The following is an 18,440-nucleotide window of genomic DNA, read 5'->3' as shown; positions in this document are numbered from 1 at the left end:
GACTGGGTTTGGACCATGAACCAGCTTTGTGATCTAGGGTAAATTACCTAACCACTCTGCACATTAATTTCATCATCTGTAAAATGAAGATATCATATGCCCACTTTACAGAGCTGTTTTGAGGATTAAATAGACAAAGTACTTACCGATGGTAGGCTTCCCGTCGATACTTTTTCAGGGCATGTTTATCCATGTTAGCAGGCATATCTGCTGCATTTTGTAACCGATCACTCCAGGAGGTGGTCATTTTATTTTAATTGTATGCTCAGTTCTAGAAAATAAAGTCAGTAATTTAGCAGATTAACACTGACATCCGTATACTGATATGAGGTTTTTTTAAAAATTAGTGAAACTCTAGCTTGCAAATTGTCTGATATATCCATTTAAATACATTGAAAATGTAAATAAGGGCTCCCCTGGTAGTGCAGTGGTTTGGAATCTGCCTGCCAATGCAGGGGACACAGGTTTGCTCCCTGGTCCAGGAAGATTCCACATGTTGCGGAGCAACTAAACCCAGGCGCCACAACTACTGAGCCTGTGCTCTAGAGCCTGCAAGCCACAAGTACTGAAGCCCACATGACTAGAGCCTGTGCCCCACACTGAGAGAAGCCACTGCAATAAGAAGCCCGCACACCACACCAAAGAGGAGCCCCTGATCTCTGCAACTAGAGAAAGCCCTCACACAGCAACAAAGACCCAACGCAGGCAAAAAATAAACTAAAAAAAAAAAAAAGAATATGGAAATATACTGAAAAATCATACCAACACTTTTAACTATGTAAACTTAGGAAAATAATTTTATATAGTAATTTCTACATGGCTGCCAGAAATAATTTACTTTAATCCTAGATTCTAGTAAAGGGGCTGAGACCACAGACTTGTGAAAACATATAAGTTTCAGTTAACATATGTTCAAAATACGTGAAGTAAGCAACTTTTTAATTCTGATAAACATACTAAACTCAATCAATGGTAGTACAAATATAAGTCATGAGTATTTGACTTTTTTTAAAATAAATTTATTTATTTATGTTTTAGCTGCATTGGGCCTTCATTGCTGCACATGGGCTTTTAGTTGTGGTGAGCGGGGGCTACTCCTCATGGCGGTGTGCAGGCTTCTTACTGCAGTGGCTTCTTTTGCTGCAGAGCAGGGTTCTAGGCTCGTGGGCTTCGGTAGTTGTGGCACACAGGCTCAATAGTCGTGGCTCGTGGGCTCTAGAGCACAGGCTCAGTAGTTGTGGTGCACGGGCTTAGTAGCGCCACAGCATGTGGGATCTTCCCAGACCAGGGCTTAAGCTCGTGTACTCTGCATTGGTAGGCAGATTATTAACCACTGCACCACCAGGGAAGCGCGCATATTTGACTTCTAATTATACTATGCTTTTATATTTTTCTGTGGTAAATTATCTTGCAGCTAATATTTAAGACTGAACTAGAAGAAGAAATAAACTAAAACATTTCACCTCATTAGGATAAACAGCTAAAATGAGGTGAGTAGGTAACTGCCAAACAACCAACAGGGAGGGAACTCAGCCCCACTCATCAACAGACAAGCGAATTAAAGTTTTACTGAGCTCTGCCCACCAGAGCAACACCCAGCTCTACTCACTACCAGTCCCTCCCAATAGGAAGCATGCACAAGCCTCTTGTACAGCCTCATCCACCAGAGGGTAGACAGCAGTAGCAAGAATAACTATAATCCTGCAGCCTGCAGAATGAAAACCACAGGCACAGAAAGACAGACAAAATGAAAAGGCAGAGAACTTTGTACCAGATGAAGGAACAAGATAAAATCCCAGAAAAACAACTAAATGAAGTGGAGATGGGCAAGCTTCCAGAAAAAGAATTCAGAATAATGATAGTGAAGCTGGTCCAGGACTTCAGAAAAAGAATGGAGAAGATGCAAGAAATGTTTAACAAAGACCTGGAAGAATTAAAGAACAAACAAAGAGAGATGAAAAACACAATAACTGAAATAAAAAATACACTAGAAGGAATCAATAGCAGAAAAACTGAGGCAGAAGAATGGATAAGTGACCTGGAAGGCGGAATGGTGGAAATCACTGCCGTGGAACAGAAAAAAGAAAAAAGAAAGATAAGAGATGAAGACAGCCTAAGAGACCTCAGGGACAACATTAAACAAAGGAACTTCTCTAAGTGGGAAACACAAGAGAAGACAAGAACATACAAAAACAAACCCAAAACAATTAAGAAAATGGTAATAGGAACATACATATCAATAATTACCTTAAATGTAAAAGGATTAAATGCTCCAACCAAAAGACACAGACTGGCTGAATGGATAAAAAAACAAGACCCATATGCATTCTGTCTACAAGAGACCCACTTCAGAACTAGGGACACATACAGACTGAAAGTGAGGGGATGGGAAAAGATATTCCATGCAAATGGAAATCAAAAGAAAGCTGCAGTAGCAATACTCACATCAGATAAAACAGACTTTAAAATACTGTTGCAAGAGACAAAAAAGGACACTACATAATGATCAAGGGATCAATCTAAAAAGAAGATATAACAATTACAAATGTATATGCACCCAATATAGGAGAACCTCAATATATAAGGCAAACGCAAACAACTATAAAAGAGGAAATCAACAGTAACATGATAATATTGGGGACTTTAATCACTTACACCAATGGACAGATAATACAGACAAAAAATTAATAAGGGAGCACGAGCTTTAAATGACACAATAGACCAGACAGACTTAACTGATATTTATAGGACGCTCCATCCAAAAACAGCAGATTACACGTTCTTCTCAAGTGCACATGGAACATTCTCCAGGATAGATCACACCTTTGGTTACAAATCAAGTCTCGGAAAATTTAAGAAAACTGAAATCATATCGAGCATCTTTTCTGACCACAATGCTATAAGATTAGAAATCAATTAAAGGGAAAAAAACTGTAAAAAACACAAACATATGGAGGCTAAGCAATATGCTACTAAATAACCAAGAGATCACTAAAGAAATCAAAGAGGAAATAAAAAAATACATAGAAACAAATGACAATGAAAATACAATGACCCAAAACCTATGGGATGCAGCAAAAATAGTTCTAAGAGGGAAGTTTACAGCAATTCAATCTCACCTCAAGAAACAAGAAAAAACTCAAATAAACAATCTAACCTTATACTTAAAGCAATTAAAGAAAGAAGAACCAAAAAACCCCCCAAAGTTAGACGGAAAGAAATCATAAAGATCAGAGTAGAAATTAATGAAATAGAAATGATGAAAACAATAGCAAGGATCAATAAAACTAAAAGTTGGTTCTTTGAGAAGATAAAATTTACAAACCTTTAGCCAGACTCATCAAGAAAAAAAAGGAGAGGATTCAAATCAATAAAATTAGAAATGAAAAAGGAGAGATTACAATTGACACTGCAGAAATACAAAGGATCATAAGAGACTACTACAAGCAACCATATGCCAATAAAATGGACAATCTGGAAGAAACGGACAAATTCTTAGAAAGGTATAACCTTCCAAAACTGAACCAAGAAGAAACAGAAAATATATAAACAGACCAATCACAAGTAATGAAATTGAAACTAATGAAAAACCTTTCAACAAACAAAAGTCCAGGACCAGATGGCTCCACAGGCAAATTCTATCAAACATCTACAGAAGAACTAGCACCTATCCTTCTCAAACTCTTCCCAAAAATTGCAAAGGGAAGAACACTTCCAAACTCGTTCTATGAAACCACCATCACCCTGATACCAAAACCAAAGATACTACAAAAAAAGAAAACTACAGACCAATATCACTGATGAACATAGATGCAAAAATCCTCAGCAAAATACTAGCAAACAGAATTCAACACATATTAAAAGGATCATATCTCATGATAAAGTCGGATTTACCCCAGGGATGCAAGAATTCTTCAATACATGCAAATCAATAAATGTGATACACCATATTAACAAACTGAAGAATAAAAACCATATCATCATCTCAACAGATGCAGAAAAAGCTTTTGACAAAATTCAACACCCACTTATGATAAAAACTCTCCAGAAAGTGGGCACAGAGGGAACCTACCTCAACATAATAAAGGCCATGTACCTCAACATAATAAAGGCCATGTACCTCAACATAATAAAGGCCAACAAACCCACAGCCAACATCCTTCTCAATGGTGAAGAACTGGAGGCATTCCTTTTAAGCCCAGGAACAAGACAAGGATGTCCACTCTTGCCACTACTATTCAACATAGTTTTGGAAGTCCTTGCCACAGCAATGAAATAAAAAGAAATAAAAGGAATCCAAATTGGAAAAGAAGAAGTAAAACTGTCACTGTTTGCAGATGACATGATACTATACATAGAAAATCCTAAAGATGCCACCAGAAAACTACTAATCAGTGAATTTGGTAAAGTTGCAGGATACAAAATTAACACACAGAAATCTCTTGCATTTCTATACATCAACAACAAAAGATCAGAAAGAGAAATTAAGGAAACAACCCCATTCACCACTGCAACAAAAAGAATAAAATACCTAGGAATAAACCTACCTAAGGAGGTAAAAGACCTGTATTCAAAAAACTATAAGACACTGATGAAAGAAATCAAAGATGACACAAACAGATGTAGAGATATACCATGTTCTTGGATTGGAAGAATCAATATTGTGAAAGTGACTACAATGAGGTATATCACCTCACACCTCACACAGTTAGAATGGGCATCATCAGAAAATCTACGAACAGTAAATGCTGGAGTGGGTGTGGAGAAAAGGGACCCTCTTGCACTGTTGTTGGGAATGTAAATTGATACAGCCACTATGGAGAACAGTATGGAGATTCCTTAAAAAACTAAAAATAGAATTACCATATGACCCAGCAATCCCACTACTGGGCCTATACCCAGAGAAAACCATAATACAAAAGGACACATGCACCCCAATGTTCATGCAGTACTATTTACAATAGTTAGGACATGGAAGCAACCTAAATGTCCATCAACAGATGAATGGATAAAGAAGATGTGGTACATACATACAATGGAATATTACTCAGCCGTAAAAAGGAATGAAATTGGGTCATTTGTAGAGACACGGATGAACCCAGAGACTGTCATACAGAGTGAAGAAAGTCAGAAACAGAAAAACAAATATCATATGTTAACACATATGCATAATCTAGAAAAATGGTACAGATCAGCCAGTTTGCAAGACAGAAAAAGAGACACAGATGTAGAGAACAAACATATGGACACCAAGGTGGGAAGGGGTGGGGGGTTGGAGTGGGATGAATTGGGAGATTGGGACTGCCATATATACATTACTAGTAAGAAAAAATATCAAACTGTACATGTTAAATATATGCAGTTTATTGTATGTCAACTATACCCAATAAAATTATTTAAAAAAAAAAGAATATCAGAGACAACATAAAAATTAAAAACAAAAAACAAAAAAAACAGACTCTGCACCTCCATTTCAGGAGGCACTGGTTCAATCCCTGGTAGGGGAACTAGGATCCCACACAACTTAAGAGAAGTTATTTGCTAGGCTATTAAAATTGAACCTAGATTAGATATACTATGAGGGTTTTTTTTTTTTAATTCATGTAGCAAATCCAGACTATTTTGTGGATCAAAAGAGGGTGAAATTTTGAAAAGTAGAGAATTACAATGGAACTTCAATGACTTTTGGGGGGGCGGGGGGAATGGAGGTTGAGGGAAGAACTAGGACTATATCTTACATAAGTTTAAATAAGACTCAGAAATGAAATTTGTATTTTGTGATGAATTAAGAGATATCAGAATAGTCATGCCATTAAAGAAAAACTTCAACTTGAGTTCTACTGCAATTATAGTCCATATAGTAAAGTATAGGAAATAAATTTTGTTTATTTATTGTTAAGGTCTTAAGTGAATAACAATTTTTAAGAATCTCTAACAGTATTCACAAAAGTCTATCTCTTTTTATTTTTAAAAAGTTAACGAATATATGCAGTTTACTGTATGTCAATTATATCTCAATAAAAGTTCTAAAAAAAAGAGATTAAATTTTTTTTAAAAGTTAAGGAGATCTGCAGAGGGTGAACCCTCTAATCTTCCTTTGCATATTGATTAGCACACACATGATTTGGTTTCCTCAGTGAGGAAACCACCCAAGGCTCTAAAAAGAACCAGCCAAAGGGTTATTTATTCATCTGTTTGTTTGTTTACTTTATTGACTGTGTTGGGTCTTCGCTGCTGCACACGGGCCTTCTCTAGTTGTGGCAAGCAGGGGCTACTCTTCGTTGTGGTACACAGGCTCCTCACTGTGGTGGCCTCTCTTGTTGTGCAGCACCAGCTCTAGGCTTGTGTGCTTCAGTAGTCGCAGCACATAGGCTCCATAGTTGTGGCTCATGGGCTCTAGAGCGCAGGCTCAATAGTTGTGGCGCATGGGCTTAGTTGCTCTGCAGCATGTGCTATCTTCCTGTGGCAGGGATAGAACCTGTGTCCCCTGCACTGGCAGGCTGATTCTTACCTACTGTGCCACCTAGGAAGTATAGCCAAAGGGTTCTGAGGGAACAATCTCTGAAGCTCACACAAGCAAGGATAGTTCCTGCCCCAATCAGCCAGAATGGAAAACCTCATCATTACATGGTATTAAGTAGAGTAGTTCGAAGGGTTTTGTGTCTGTAGTAGGCCAAAATTACCTAGACTAAATATTGCTCTGGTCCTGCCTAGCAAAGGTTAAAAGCAAGACCTGAAAGGATCAAACTGCTTCCAAGGAATTTAACTATGTCAAAAAATAAGAATATGCATAAGAATACAAAAATATCCAGCACCTAACAAGGTAAAATTTATAATGTCTAGCTTCCAAGAAAAAACTTAGCAGCATTCAAAGAAAAAGGAAAATATGATACATAATGAGGAGAAAAATCAACTGATGCAAACCCACAAATGACACAGATGACAGAATACTCAAAGACACAAAGGTATTATAATTGGAGAAAATTCAATATATAATATATAATTCAAATATATAATTGATAACTGAGTATATTTCATATGTTCCAAAAACCAGAAGACTGAAAATGTTTAGTACAGGCATGAAAAAAATTTTGAAAAGACCCAAATCAAACATCTAGAAGTAACAAATACATGAGATGAGAAATACACTGAATAGGTTAGTAACAGATTAGACATTAAAGAAAACATCTGTAACTTGAAGACACAGCAACAGAAGCTATCCAAATTAAAACAGATCAGTGACCTGTGCAACAGTTTCAAGTGTATTCTGATTTCAAATATATGCATAATTGGAGTCCACAGAAGAAAAGAGAAAGAGGGAAGACAGAAAAAATATTTATAGAAAGAGTGGGTAAAAACTTTACAAACTTAATAAAAATTATAAATCTACAGGCCCAAGAAAACTCAGCAAACCCCCAAGAACACAAAACAAGAAAACTACACCCAGGCATATCAAAATCAAATTACTTAAAAAGAGTGATAAAGAGAAAATACTAAAGAAACAGCTAGAAAGAGAATACAACATATAGAGAAGAAAAAAACAAATTTCTCATCCAAAGCAATGAAGCCACAGAAAAGTGGAGAAACACCTTTAAAGTACTGAAAGAAAATAAATGTCAACCCAGAATTTTTTACCTGGCAAAAACATCTTTCAGAAATAAAGACTTTTTCAGACGTACAAAAGCTGAAAGAATTAATCACCAGCAGACTAAAAGAAATTTTAAAGGAAGTCTTCAGGTAAGAGGAAAACAATACCAGATGGAAATCAATCTACACAAAGGAATGGATAACTATAAAAGATTTTTTCCCTACTATTAAGTCTTTTTAAAAGAGAACTGTTTAAAGCAAAAGTAATAATAACATTGTTAAGTTTATAACATATACAGAAGTAAAATATATCACAGTAATAACCCAAAGATGGGTAGGAAGAAAACAGAAGTATACTATTTTAAGATTCCTATAGTCCACATGAAGTAGTATAAAACCACTCGAAAGCAGATGGTGATAAGGTAAAGATGCATACTGTACACCCAAAGCAATCACCAAAATAGCAAAGTTTCAGCTAACAAGGCAACAAAAGAGATAAAATGGAAACAAGAAATGATCAACCCAAAATATGAGATAAAAAGAGAAAAAGGAAACAACAAAGCAAACAAAAAAATAGCAAGGTGGCAGAATTTCACTCACCCATATTTTAAAAATTACATTGTTTTAAATATCTACCCCAGCCAAAAAAAAAAAAAAAAAAAGGCTGTAAAGACTTAAATATGACATGACACCACAAAACTCCTAGAAAAGAACATAGGCAAAACATTCTCTGATGTAAATTGTATCACTGTTTTCTTAGGTCAGTCTCCCAAGGCAATAAAAATAAAAGCAAAAATAAACAAATGAGACCTAATCAAACTTACAAGCTTTTACACAGCAAAGGAAATCATAAACAAAATGAAAAGACAACCTATGGACTGGGAGAAAATATCTGCAAATGATGTGACTGACAAGGCCTTAATTCCAAAATACACAAACAGCTCATACAACTCAGAAACAATAACAACAAAAATAATCCAATCAAAAAATAGGCAGAAGACTTCTCCAAAGAAGACATACAGATGGCCAATAAGCACATGAAAAGATGCTCAACATCGTTAAATTAGAAAAATGTAAATCAAAACTACAATGAAGTATCACCTCACACTGATGAGAATGGCGATCAGTTAGTAGTCTATAAATAACAAATGCTGGAGAGGGTGTGGAGAAAAGGGAACCCTCCCACACTGTTGATGGGGATGTAAACTGGTGCAACCATTATAGAAAACAGTAGGGAAGTTCCTTAAAAAAACTAAAAATAGGGAATTCCCTGGTGGTCCAGTGGTTGGGACTCCAAGCTTTCAATGCCAAGGGCACAGATTCAACCACTGGTCGGGGAGCTAGGATCTGGCATGACATACAGCTGTAACCACAAATAATAAATAAATAAATAAATAAATAAAATGGTTCATATAAATAAATAACGTCTGTCCTCCATCCTGAGGTTCAAAACAAAAGAAAAAAAAAAAAACCAAAAAAATAAAAATAAAGTTGCCATATGATCCAGCAATCCTGCTCTTGGGCATATATCCGGAGAAAACTATAATCTGAAAAGACACACGCATCCCAATGTACTATTTACAATAGCCAAGACATGGAAGCAATCTAAATGTCCGTCGACAGATGAATAAAGAAGATGTTGTACCAATATACAATGGGATATTACTCAGCCATAAAAAAAGAATGAATTAATATCATTTGCAGCAACATGGATGGACCTGGAGGTTATCATAATAGGCGAAGTAAGTCAGAAAGAGAAAGACAAATATCATATGATATCACCAATATATGGACTCTAAAATATGATACAAATGAACTTATTTACAAAACAGAAACAGATTCACAGACACAGAAAAAAAACTTGAGGTTACCAACAGGATGAGGGAGGGATAAATCAGAAGTTTGGGATTAGCAGATACAAATTACTATATATAAAACAGGTAAACAACAAGGTCTTACTGTATAGCACAGGGAACTATATTCAATATCCCATAATAAACCATAATGGAAAAGAAGATGAAAAATAAAAAAATATATTTTTTTATATATATATAAAACAATTGTTATATATACCTCACTTCCAACAATAGATAGAACATTTAACACCAATATTGATAAGGATATAGAGGGCTTGAACAACACTATAAACTAACTAGACTTAAAAGACATACACAGACCACTCCACCCAACAACAGAATATACATTCTCCTCAAGTGCACAGAACATTATCCAGAATAGACCATATATTCAATCATAAAGTAGGTCTTAATAAATGTTAAAAAAATTGAAATCATATAAAATATCTTCTCTCATCATGATGGAATAAAGCTAGAAGTTAATAACATAAGGAAAACTACAAAATTCACAAATATGTGGAAGTTAAACAACACATTCTTAAACAACCAATGGGTCAAAGAAGAAATCACAAGGAAAACTAGAAAATAGTTGAGACAAAAGAAAACAAAAACACAGCATACCAAAACTTATGGGATGCAGGGAAGTCAGCACATACTCAGAGGAAAATTTATAGCTGTAAATGCCTTCATTAAAAAAGAAGAAACATCTCAAATCAATAACCTAACTTTATACCTAGAGGAACTAGATCAGCAAAAACAAGATGAGCAAACTAAGCCCAAGCCCAGCAAAAGGAAGGTAATAATAACCATTAGAGAAGAAATAAATAAAATGGAGAATAAAGAGAATCAATGAAACCAAAAGTTCATTCTTTGAAATGACCAACAATATTGACAAACTCTTAGCTAGAATGACTAGGAAGCAGAGATAAGATGCAAATAACTAGAATCAGATGAAAGCAGGGAAATTATTACTGATCACGCAGAAATAAAAATTAAATCCAATAATATTTTAAAAGAATAATACAACCAAGTGGAGTTAATCCCAGGAATTCAGAGATTATTTAACATGCTAAAATCAATCAATGTATTAGCTGACTTAAAAAAAAAAGGAAAAGAAAAACTGTACGATCATCGCAATACATACAGAAAAAGCATAAGACAAAATTCAACATGCTTTCCTGATAAAAACTCTCAGGAAACTAGTTATAAAGGTAACTTCCTGGACTTCCCTGGTGCGCAGTGGTTAAGAATCTGCCTGCCAATGCAGGGGACACAGGTTCGAACCGTGGTCAGTGAAGATCCCACATGTGGCAGAGCAACTAAGCCCGTGCACCACAACTACCGAGCCTGCGCTCTAGAGCCCAAGAGCCACAACTACTGAAGCCCATGTGCTGCAACTACTGAAGCCCACATGTCTAGAGCCTGTGCTCCACAAGAGAAGCCACCACAATAAGAGGCCTGTGTGCCGCAACAAAGAATAGCCCCCATTCATTGCAACTAGAGAAAGCCTGTGCACAGCAACGAAGACCCAATGCAGCCAAAAATATTAATTAAAAAAATAAAGATAACTTCCTCAGTATGATAAAGTGCATCTACCAAAAACCTACAGCTAATATACTAAAAAGGTGAAAGACTCAATGTTTTCCCTCTAAGATCAGGAAAAAGAGATGTACACTCTCACCACTTCTACTCAAGATTGTACTGGAGGTTCTATCCTAGCCGGTACAATCAGGCATCTCTCAGCATATACAAAAATTATTAGACCTATGGTCCATTCGAAATGGACCATAGGCTTACTGAGCTCCACCCACACAGCCCTTCCCACCATCAGTCCTTCCCATCAGGAAGCACCCACGAGCCTCCTAAATAGCTTCCTCCACAAGAGAGCAGACAGCAGGATCAAGCAATATCAGCAGTATTTCATCTTGTGGAACTGAAAACCACAACCACAGAAAGATAGAGAAAATGAAAAAGCAGAGGACTTTGTACCAGATGAAGGGACAGGATAAAACACCAGAAAAACAACTAAATGAAGAGGAGACAGGCACCCTTACAGAGAAGGAATTCAGAATAATGATGGTGAAGATGATCCAGGACTTTGAAAAAAGACTGGATGCAAAGATCGAAAAGTTGCAAGAAAAGTTTACCAAAGACCTAGAAGAATTAAAGAGCAAAGAAACAGAGATATGCAACACAACAACTGAAATGAAAAGTACACTAGAAGGAACCAATAGCAGATTAACTGAGGCAGAAGGGCGAATAAGTGACCTGGAAGACAGAATGGTGATGATCACTGATGCGCAAAATGGACCATAGGTCTAAATGTAAAATCTAAGACTATAAGACTTCTAGAAGAAAACATAAAGCAAAGTCTTTGTGAGCTTTGGGTTAGTCAAAATTTCCTAGTTCCAAAACTGAAGGCACAAAGGATAAAGGAAAAAAAGTTGATAAATTAGATTCCATCAAAATTTGAAACTTCTGCTCTTCAAAAGACACCCGTAAGAGGAGGAAAAGACAAGCTACAACAAAAGAGACAAATTCTCAGCCTCATGGAGCTTACATCTTAGTGGAAGAGTCAGAGAGTAACCAAATACACTGTCAGGCAGTGATAAGTGGTATATGGTACAGGTAAAACAAATAAGGTGAAGAAATAATGATAATAGTAATATTATAAGAAAACCCTGGAAGGTAGCTATAAGGAAATAATATTTGTTCAGAGACCTCAGTAAAGTGAGGGGATGACAGATAAAATAAAACAAACAATAAATAACTTACTACTAGGCTGGCATTACAAGTCATGTTAATCTGTTTTGCACATTATGGTTTATATGCATATGAGTGATGCAAAAACATTTAAAATATTTTACTCCCTTAGGAAGTTTAAATATTGTCTCTTCAGTCTTGTTTGTATACTCAACTTATCCCTTTTCATGGCTAACAGAGGAATATAAATAAAACAAAATTGTATTTTCATATTGTGTTTCCATTAAAATGTTTCCTATCACTCTTTGGGAGGAAAAGGGAGAGATAAGCTACAGTCTGGGGGAAAATATTTGCAAATCACATGTCTGATAAAAGAACTTGTATCCAGAACATATAAAAAGCTCTCAAAACACAAGACAAAGAATCCAATAATTAAAATACAGGCAGAATATCTGAACAGATGCTTCATCAAAAAATATATACACATGGCCAATAAGCACATAAAATGATATGCAACATCATTTATCATCAGAGAAATGCAAATTACAGCCATAATGAGATTCTACCATATACCTATTAGAATGTTTAAAATTAGAAAGACTGACCAGGGACTTCCCTAGTGGTCCAGTGGTTAGGACTCTGCACTTCCACTCCAAGGGGCAGGGGTTCAACCCCTGGTTGGAGAGCTAAGATCACGCATGCCTCACTGCGCAGCCAAAGGACCATGCTAAATTTAATGAGGATATAGAGCAACCAGAACTCTAATACACTGCTGGTGAGAATATAAAAATGGTATAAGCACTTTGGAAAACAATTTGCCATCTGTTTTTGTTTTTTTCTTTTTTCGGCCACTCGCGCAGCTTGCAGATCTCAGTTCCCGACCAGGGACTGAATCCAGGCCCCGACAGTGAAAGCCCGGAATCCTAATCACTAGACCACCAGGCAACTCCTGCCATTTCTTTAAATATTAAACATAATGACTACCCTGTCCCAATCTTCCTACTCTCGAGTAATTGTCCAAGAGAAATGAAAGCATATATACATATAAAGACTTGCACATGAATATTCACAACAGCTTTGTTTGTAACAGAAACTGAAAACAACCCAAATGTCTATGAACAGGTAACACACACTTTGTTATATCCATACAATGGAATATGTTATGCAATAAAAAGGAATGAACTATTGATATACAACATGAATAAATCTCAAAATTATGCTGAGTGAAAGACAAAAAAAATGAGTGCACACTATATGATTCTGTTTATATAAAATTCTAGAAAATGCCAACTAATCTACAGTGACAGAAAGCAGATGGGTGGTTGCCTGGAGTGAAGGAGTGAGGTGGGGTAGGGCCTGAAGAAACTTTTGGGTGTGATATGTTCATTACCTCAATTACGGTGACTGTTTCATAGTTACACATATATATATGTGTCAAAACTTACCGTACATTCTAAAATTATACAGTTTGTTGTATGTATTTATACCTCAATAAAACTTTCTTTTAAAAAGTCAGGCTATAAGCCAGAAAGAGAAAAACAAATACTGTATGCTAACTCATATACTGTACATGGACTCTAAAAAAATGGTACTGATGAACCCAGTGACAGGGCAAGAATAAAGATGCAGATATAGAGAACGGACTCGAGGACAACAGGTGCGGGGCGAAGGGGAAGCTGGGACGAAGTGAGAGAGTAGCACTGACATATATACACCACCAAATGTAAAACAGCTAGTGGGAAGCTGCTGCATAACACAGGGAGATCACTGCGATGATGGATGATGACTTAGAGGGCTGGGATAGGGAGGGTGGGGATATGGGGATGTAAGTATAAATACAGCTGATTCACTTTGCTGTACAGCAGAAACTGGCACAACAGTGTAAAGCAATTATACTCCAATAAAGAACTTAAAAAAAAAAAAAAAAGTCAGGCTTTTCTTTTCCTCTTTCCTTACAAACCTGAGGTAATTACACTAACACAAGATTTCCCCCATATTTTTTAATTTCTTTTTGTATTTCTTCAAATTATTTGCAGGAAAAATTCAAAGCACTTTCTTGGATCATTCATGGACTAAACAAAATACATTTTATTTTAAAAATTCAAGTTACAGAGTCTCAGCAAAGGTAAAACAAAATTTTCTTCAACTAAAAATGTAAACATAAATGATTAAGTAACCATATTATCATTAATATGAAATAAAATCTGCCATGAAGTCTATATAGTTGTGTGAAGGAAAAGGGGTGAGATTTTCTTAAATCATCTTCAAAACATTCCTTATTTGAGTTTTCCTACGATCTTATCTAACGTGTTAGCGTTTCTATGACAGAGCTCTGGACTCTATGCACAGAATCAGTCTATCTAATGCTTCACTATTTTTCACAGTGACAATAAAATTAGATGATGGTGATGATCTGGCAAAAAAAAAATGAGTGTTCCAGGTCCAGTAAGTAGGTAAACATTTCACTCGCCACCATTTATAGTGTCAAACTTAAGAGTAGTTTTTTCAGTAAGGTACAACAGCGAATAATGCTGAATAAAAAGCTCAGATTTTAATTCCTTCCAAGCAACAGTGGTACAGTTTACAATGAAACAGTCTTTTGCTTCAATATAAAATATCCAGCCTGCAAAGTAGTTGTATCTGAAGAGTAACAACTGAAATGAACTCTCGGGCATTTAAAATATTTTAGTTTCACCCTTTAAAAATATTTCAGAGGCAAAACATATATAGTTCCCTTCACCACTAACATCACCCTCCCCCAAAGAAAGGGAAACCAGCTGCCCCAAAAGCTCTAGGCAACTTCTGAAAACAGGAAGCAAAGAGTAACTGAAACTGCAGGCTAAGCCTGAGTGAGCAATCTGCAGCCTGGTTAGCAAGGCCAGTTTAAGGTCTGTTCAGGTTATGTCAGTAGCTCACTTGGAAAGAAGTGAGTAGCACAGTATGTAGCACAGGTTCATCAGGCAAAGTGTTTAATACACATGGCAGTTTGAACCAATATTCACCTTTCAATGGGATAAGAGTGTCACTATAGATAATAGGGTAATGATAACTGTAAGTAAATATGAACTCAGTGTTCTACTAAACTTCGCTGGAATTTATTTTGTGTTTGAAATAAAAAACTAGGAATTTATAAATTTTATCGTCAGCCATTTTCATTCTAAGAACAATGAACACTGCTCTGAGACTTGAATGGAAAGGATAATTTTGGATGGCTTTTTCGAATTTTCTCACTAGCCTGAAACTTATTTTATTTTCATAAATACAACTTCAACTGCATATTACACATATTAAACTAGTTTATTTTATGGGAAAAGTTAAAGCTATATCGTCCATCTGTATGCCTGGTATCATACTAACATTTTACATATAGCCCCTGATAATCCTAATCCTTGGCAAATGAGCAAGTAAAACCAAGAAAGTGTAGAGGTAAATTAGCCAGTTATATCATTATGTTGCCATCAAGGGTCCCCTCCGTAACAAGACCACAAACCCATTTACTTACAAATACATTCCCTGGAAAACAAGGAAAGTCAGATCCAAATTTAGATTAATTCGTCTAACAATACTGCCGAAAACCTAAATCACAGTATCTGTAGTTAACAGGGCACCCCTAACTCAAAGAATAGCACTTTGAAATAAAATATAGCTTCGAAAATATTCTTGTAAGCTTTGTTCCTTATAATCATAAAATACGTGAAAGAAAATAATCACATAAAATATTTTAAGATGAAGGAATATCAATTTTTCCCAAAAAGACTCCTTAAAAGTATGTTAAGTATAAATTGTGTTAAATGTTTTATTAACTCCTATCTTTTAGTTTATGAGGAAGTTTTTTGTTCATTTTTCATTTCATTATTTTCATTCAGAGTTCTTTATATCATTTGCCCCAAGTTACACTATACATTTGTAAAAGACCAACATTCATAGTTTACACACCAAGTGATACAGGTGGCTAACAAACTCCAACTAATAAAATTGCACTTGTCTATTCACACGTCACTTGCTATCCTCTTACCCCACTTTATTTTTCTTTTCTGCACATTTACATTTCCAGACAAAATGCATTTGACAGTTTCCTACAGTCAAGTCCTTTTCTCTAAAATGTAAGTTCCATGAGGGTGAGACCTGTTTTGCTCACTGCTGTATCCCCAATCCCTTGAACTGCAGACTTGATATATACAGGTAGAAATAAACTCCTAAACCCCTACACTTGGAGCGCTTTGCTTCTCAGAAGCTAAGTTCTGTGTAAGCCTGAAAATGCAAGAATATCACACAAGTTCTTTTTAATGCTCTAAATGAATCTTCATGAAATCTTACTCTTGGTTCAGAAATGAGTAAGATTCTTAGCTTGATTAATGCAGTATTTTGCTAACATTTTCACACCAGGCCTTGGAACAAAAGGTTCCTTGTTCTCTGATGGAAAATAACAAAACTGAAAAAAGATCTTGTCAAATAAGAAATGCAGTACCTGTTGCCTGGACAATTTGTTTTTCCTCTTTGAGTAACAACATGCTCCAATCTCTAGTTTGAAACTGTAACTAGAAAATGTAAATTCACTGCATATGTTCCTGAAGTTCCAAAAATATACAAAAAAGACCCGAATTTTATGTCATCCTGAACACTTTACTGCCACTACTCCTAGAATTCCATTACCTCTGCCATACCATACAAAATGCAATATTTGTTCTACATCTGCACATGAAGGCTGCTTTCAAATGAATGTTTTGCGTAATACCAGACCTTCAAGTATAACATGGTTGTTGACAAAAAGGAACAAGAGACCATGTAAAGAAAACATTTTAAATGACTGGGCTTGAGAATATGTAGTACAGCAGTCCTCCCTTATCCGAGTAGGGATAGATTCCAAGACCTCCAGTGGATGCCTGAAACTGTGGATAGTACCAAACGCTATGTATACTATATTTCCCCTTATACATACATACCTATGATAAAGTTTAATTTACAAATTAGGCAAATAAGAGGCATATTAACAACAATAACTAGTAATAAAACAATTCCAACAATACACTGTAACAAGTTATATGACTGTGGTCTTCTTTCTCTCTCTCCTACTCTACTGAATTTATCCTTCTTCTTGTGATGATGTGAGATGATAAAATGCCTATGTAATGAGATGAAGCAAGGTGAATGACATAGGCACTGTGACATAGTGTTAGGGTACTATTGACCTTCAGATGATATGTCACAAGGAGGATCATCCGCTTTGGGTGAGCCTGGATTTTGAGCCATGAGGATATCAATGATTGGGGATCCCGGGCAGGATGGTGCAAAATTTCATCAACTCAGAATGGCACACAACCTAAAACTTATGAAATGTTTATTTCTGGAATTTTCCATTTAATATTTTTGGACTATGGTCGACTGCAGTTACTCAAACTATGGAAAGCGAAATCGCGGTAAGGGAGGACCACCATATGACTTTTACTTCTTCAAAACATTGCTGTAATTAATTAAGGTCTTTCAAAAGCATAAAGGTAACAGACCTGAAGAGTTTTTACATTCAGCTAATATATAATACTTTGCACCTTTAGTAATGATTCTTGAAATTCTTTTAAAAAGCAGATAAAATATTCTGCTTCATTTCAAAAAGAACTCATTCTCTTACCAACGAGCTCCTGGCTTGCCATTCAATTATGTTTTCGCTGTTATCTTTCCTCTTCCAAAATAATAAAAGATAAAAATCAGAAAGGCAGAAATAATCACCATGGTATTTCTACTTTTTTGTATACATACATTCATATTTATGGCGCAGTGCACTTATTTGGTAAAAATTCAAAGATATGCATAAGTTCAATACCTTAGTAATGCTAACATCGTAACTTTTATTGAGTGTTCACTTTTTTTCATGTATTATTCTAAGCTCTATACATATTTTATCTAATTGACTTCTCACAACAACCATATGAATTAGGTACTATTATCTTCATTGTACGAAGAAGAAAACAGCAAATAGATGTTAAATAATTTGACCAAGGTCATAGAATTATACCTGTAGTGAAGAGTGCAGATTCTGGGAGCCATTCTGTCCAGGTTCAAAACCTGTCTCCAACACTAATTAATTCTATGATTGAGCAAATTATACAATTACTTCAGTTTCTTCTACTCCAAAATGGTCAAAGTTGGAACAAGGATTTAATGCATTAATAAGAACAGTGGCCGGACACACAGTGCGTAATAAATTATTATAATACTAGAGCCCACAATGTTTAATACTTGCAGCCTATACACAACGTAATGGCCTCTGCACAATGTAGTACTTTATGTTTGGAGGAA

The 18,440-nt window shown here is 35.7% G+C and overlaps 1 protein-coding gene across 3 annotated transcripts in view; it reads right to left on the bottom strand.

Moving 5' to 3' along the window:
* The window catches only part of NT5C2 (5'-nucleotidase, cytosolic II), a 144,776-nt gene that overhangs the window by 69,128 nt on the left and 57,208 nt on the right, over positions 1 to 18,440 (bottom strand). For all 3 annotated transcript variants that reach the window (XM_057734463.1, XM_057734464.1, XM_057734465.1), the window contains one exon: positions 147 to 271. In XM_057734463.1, the coding sequence (XP_057590446.1) occupies positions 147 to 247 (101 nt within the window). In that variant the 5' untranslated portion in view covers positions 248 to 271. The remainder of the gene's footprint in view (positions 1 to 146; positions 272 to 18,440) is intronic.

This window comes from Hippopotamus amphibius, chromosome 5, assembly GCF_030028045.1.
Source record: "Hippopotamus amphibius kiboko isolate mHipAmp2 chromosome 5, mHipAmp2.hap2, whole genome shotgun sequence".
Lineage (NCBI taxonomy): Eukaryota > Metazoa > Chordata > Mammalia > Artiodactyla > Hippopotamidae > Hippopotamus > Hippopotamus amphibius.
Note: the sequence above shows the minus strand (reverse complement) of the source record. Positions and strands in the feature narration are given on the sequence as shown.